This window comes from Triticum dicoccoides, chromosome 1B (assembly GCF_002162155.2).
Source record: "Triticum dicoccoides isolate Atlit2015 ecotype Zavitan chromosome 1B, WEW_v2.0, whole genome shotgun sequence".
NCBI lineage: Eukaryota > Viridiplantae > Streptophyta > Magnoliopsida > Poales > Poaceae > Triticum > Triticum dicoccoides.
Genome location: NC_041381.1, coordinates 421388594 through 421391758, shown reverse-complemented (window position 1 = coordinate 421391758; position 3165 = coordinate 421388594). Strand labels below are relative to the sequence as shown.

At 41.6% G+C, this 3165-nt stretch overlaps 1 protein-coding gene across 1 annotated transcript in view; it reads left to right on the top strand.

Moving 5' to 3' along the window:
- Window positions 1–519: 519 nt before the first annotated feature.
- The window catches only part of LOC119338781 (3-hydroxyisobutyryl-CoA hydrolase-like protein 2, mitochondrial), a 6117-nt gene continuing 3471 nt past the window's right edge, over window positions 520–3165 (top strand). Inside the window, exons 1-9 of the mRNA XM_037611016.1 lie at window positions 520–700; window positions 809–889; window positions 1494–1562; window positions 1636–1699; window positions 2048–2127; window positions 2218–2301; window positions 2471–2555; window positions 2687–2772; window positions 2879–3000. Of these exons, the coding sequence (XP_037466913.1) occupies window positions 569–700; window positions 809–889; window positions 1494–1562; window positions 1636–1699; window positions 2048–2127; window positions 2218–2301; window positions 2471–2555; window positions 2687–2772; window positions 2879–3000 (803 nt within the window). The 5' untranslated portion in view covers window positions 520–568. The remainder of the gene's footprint in view (window positions 701–808; window positions 890–1493; window positions 1563–1635; window positions 1700–2047; window positions 2128–2217; window positions 2302–2470; window positions 2556–2686; window positions 2773–2878; window positions 3001–3165) is intronic.

Below are 3165 nucleotides of genomic sequence, written 5' to 3'. Positions count from 1 at the left end.
GTGTAAATGAATTACAAGGATTTCCATCCTACAAACCAAATGATAAGTTTTTCTTTAAGATTTAGATGCTAAAAATCTTTTATTTAGGAAATCCTAGAAAATCTTCCCTTTGAAATCAAATGATACTTTGAGAAAAACCTTTTTTTGGACTACACTATAAATCTGACATCAGACTTTTTACCATGGCAAATAGAACGCTTTTCATGGCAAATCATGTCCTCGAGGATGCCAAATGAGCATGACAAATCTGCCAGGGTTCATTTTTTTTTCATCATCACACCAATATAAATTGTCAGAATAAACTTCAAATTTTTCTTTTAGCTTTTCCGTTTTTTTATAGGGGGTTGAGGAGAACGTTGTGTGAGGAAAACAGAGGCTATTGGACTTTTTTTTTTTGAGAATCAGAGGCTATTGGACTGGGACTAGCAGTAAAAGCCCAGAGTCCCCTGTGTCCCCTACAGCCCAGCCCACGCTATGGTTTCGTCCCATTTCGGCATCCCTCACAGGCCACATAACTGCTCACTTCCTTTCCCCATTCTTCTCCGCCTCCAAAACCCTACGCTCCACCATGCCGAGCCTCGCCGCCGCCGCCGCCGCTCGCCGCGCCGGGGAGGCCCTCCGCCGCGGCGTCATGGGCGGTAGGTATCTCTCTTCCCTCCGCCCGTCACCCGCTACTGCTGCCGCCCCCGACAGCGACGAGGTAACTGCGCGCCGGTTGACTGCTGTTTGGCGGCCTCTCCCCACCTCCGTGATCGGAGGCGAGATATTCCGTCGCTGACATTGTATCGCGTTTGGCGCGTGCTTCCAGGTGCTGGTGGAAGGCAAGGCCAGTGCCCGCGCCTCCGTGCTCAACCGCCCCGGCCATCTCAACGCCCTCACTACCACTATGGTACGTTCCCCTTTCATTTGTATCGTAAATTAATTTCTGCGCCTTTGGATCAATCGTGTGTGGGTGTCGATGGAATGCCTGTGTGTTCTATGGCAAACGTTTCTGTGGTTGATGATGTGTTGGAGCATCTCAGCCAATCTGTAGGTGTGGCATCCGGTGAAATGCCTTAGCGGCCGTGCACAACTGTTGTTTGATCAAGTTTGTAATCGGATTATTTGAAATGTTAATGTACATTGACTGTCAGATCATGTTCTTGTGATGATTTGCTTTGTGGTGTTTGATTGGATGTCTGTGGGACTTCATCAATGTAATAGCAGATATAATACCCCCAGATGCATATTCAGGACATGTTGCATGAGATGCGTACCTGATTATGGGTGTATGGTTTGCTTATATGGTTGTACAAGTGTCATGCCCGGTGTAATTTCTGCATTTTCATACACACTGTTCGAACCGCTTGATTTGGTGCTTTAATAGCCATGCAGATTTGTGTTGCTTTTTTAATCCATGTGTATTTATGCTGACTACATGTATTATTTATTTCTGACTGTTACATGATCTTGGTACATGGTTCTGACTTTCGGTCGAATTGCTGTCTTGATAGGGAGCTAGGCTCAACAAGTTCTATGAATCATGGGAGGACAGCCCCGACATTGGTTTCGTCATGATGAAGGTATGGTGCTTCATCATTTGCATGATACTAATGGCACTAGACGAATCTAAGCTGAGGTGTGTATTGCATGAAGGGCAGCGGCCGAGCATTCTGTGCTGGTGGGGATGTTGTTGGATTACGCCAACTTATCAATGAAGGTAAGTGGGCAGACGCTGTGCATCATTTAACTACATTTCTTTGTTAAACATGGTAATTGCTTCCATTATATAGGTAACACTGACCAACTTATTAAAGTTTCTAGTACGTTTACCTTAGAAAAGTAAAAGCGGTTATGATAGCGGAACTCCAATTTCTTTCACACATTCTTCATTTCCTTTTGAAAGTTGGTCTAAGAAACAGCAGTTTTTTTATTGCATAAATAGAGTACATATAATAATTTCCTGACACCAAATCTTCCTATTGGAAATTTATATGCAGCGATAACCTGCTTTAGTCATATGTCTCAGTATTTCCTTTAATGTTAACCTTGTCTTATGTTGAATTAGGCAAGCTGGACGAGTCTAAAGATTTTTTCAGGACTTTGTACAGTTTCATCTATGTTCTAGGCACATACTTAAAACCACATGTAAGTACACAAACTCATTTTCTAAAATTGGACATCTCGTCTTGATATTTTTGGATAATCAGGTGATATCACGTTTATATTGCAATATAGGTTGCCATTCTTGACGGTGTTACTATGGGTGGTGGAGGAGGTGTTTCCATTCCTGGAACATTTCGCGTTGCCACTGATAGAGCAGTATGTCAATTGTTTTTGCTTGATTTGCTTTTATTAAGTTGCTCTTAAGGAGCCGGGTATCATAGTGCAGTAATATTTCTGTTTAGATGCTTCATTTTAATTATGCGTTTATGAAATTACAGAGTTGGGTATTGACAACTATAAATCTGTGCATAATTACTATTTTCAGGTGTTTGCCACTCCAGAAGTACATATTGGCTTTCATCCGGATGCTGCTGCCTCGTTTTATTTGTCACACCTAACTGGTCATGTTGGTTAGTTGTTCAATGTTCTTATTAGTTCCCTGCAGTTTGTAATAGTTTAATGTTGTCCCTGGTTTGTGTTTCTTGTATGTTGTAATGTAATATAGAAACATACAATCATTCTTCTAATTATCCATTTGCAGGGGAATACCTGGCCTTGACTGGTGAAAAACTCAATGGAGTTGATATGCTTGCACTTGGCCTTGCCACACACTATTCAATGAGTGAGGTAAGATCCTGCCGACTGAACCATGTATTTTTTATTTCTTGTTTTGTAGTTCTACTCTGTTAGCAAATTAATTGACCAACCTTACGAGTTCCATTTCTTGTGATAGCACCTGGATCTGGTTGATGAACGACTTGCAAAATTGGTTACTGATGATCCATCAGTTATTGATTCGTCCCTTGCACAATACGGAGACCTTGTTTATCCAGATAAGACAAGCATTGTACATAGGTAAGCCATGGAATGACCATACAAGTGAACAAAATTCTAGTCTAAACATTTATCTGGATAAATATTTTACTATGCCATTGATCACTTCAGCCTTACGATTACTTTTAGTACCGCAACCTATGAACGAAGTCGTCCTCTAGCTTGTTTGGTTCATAAGAGGAAAGC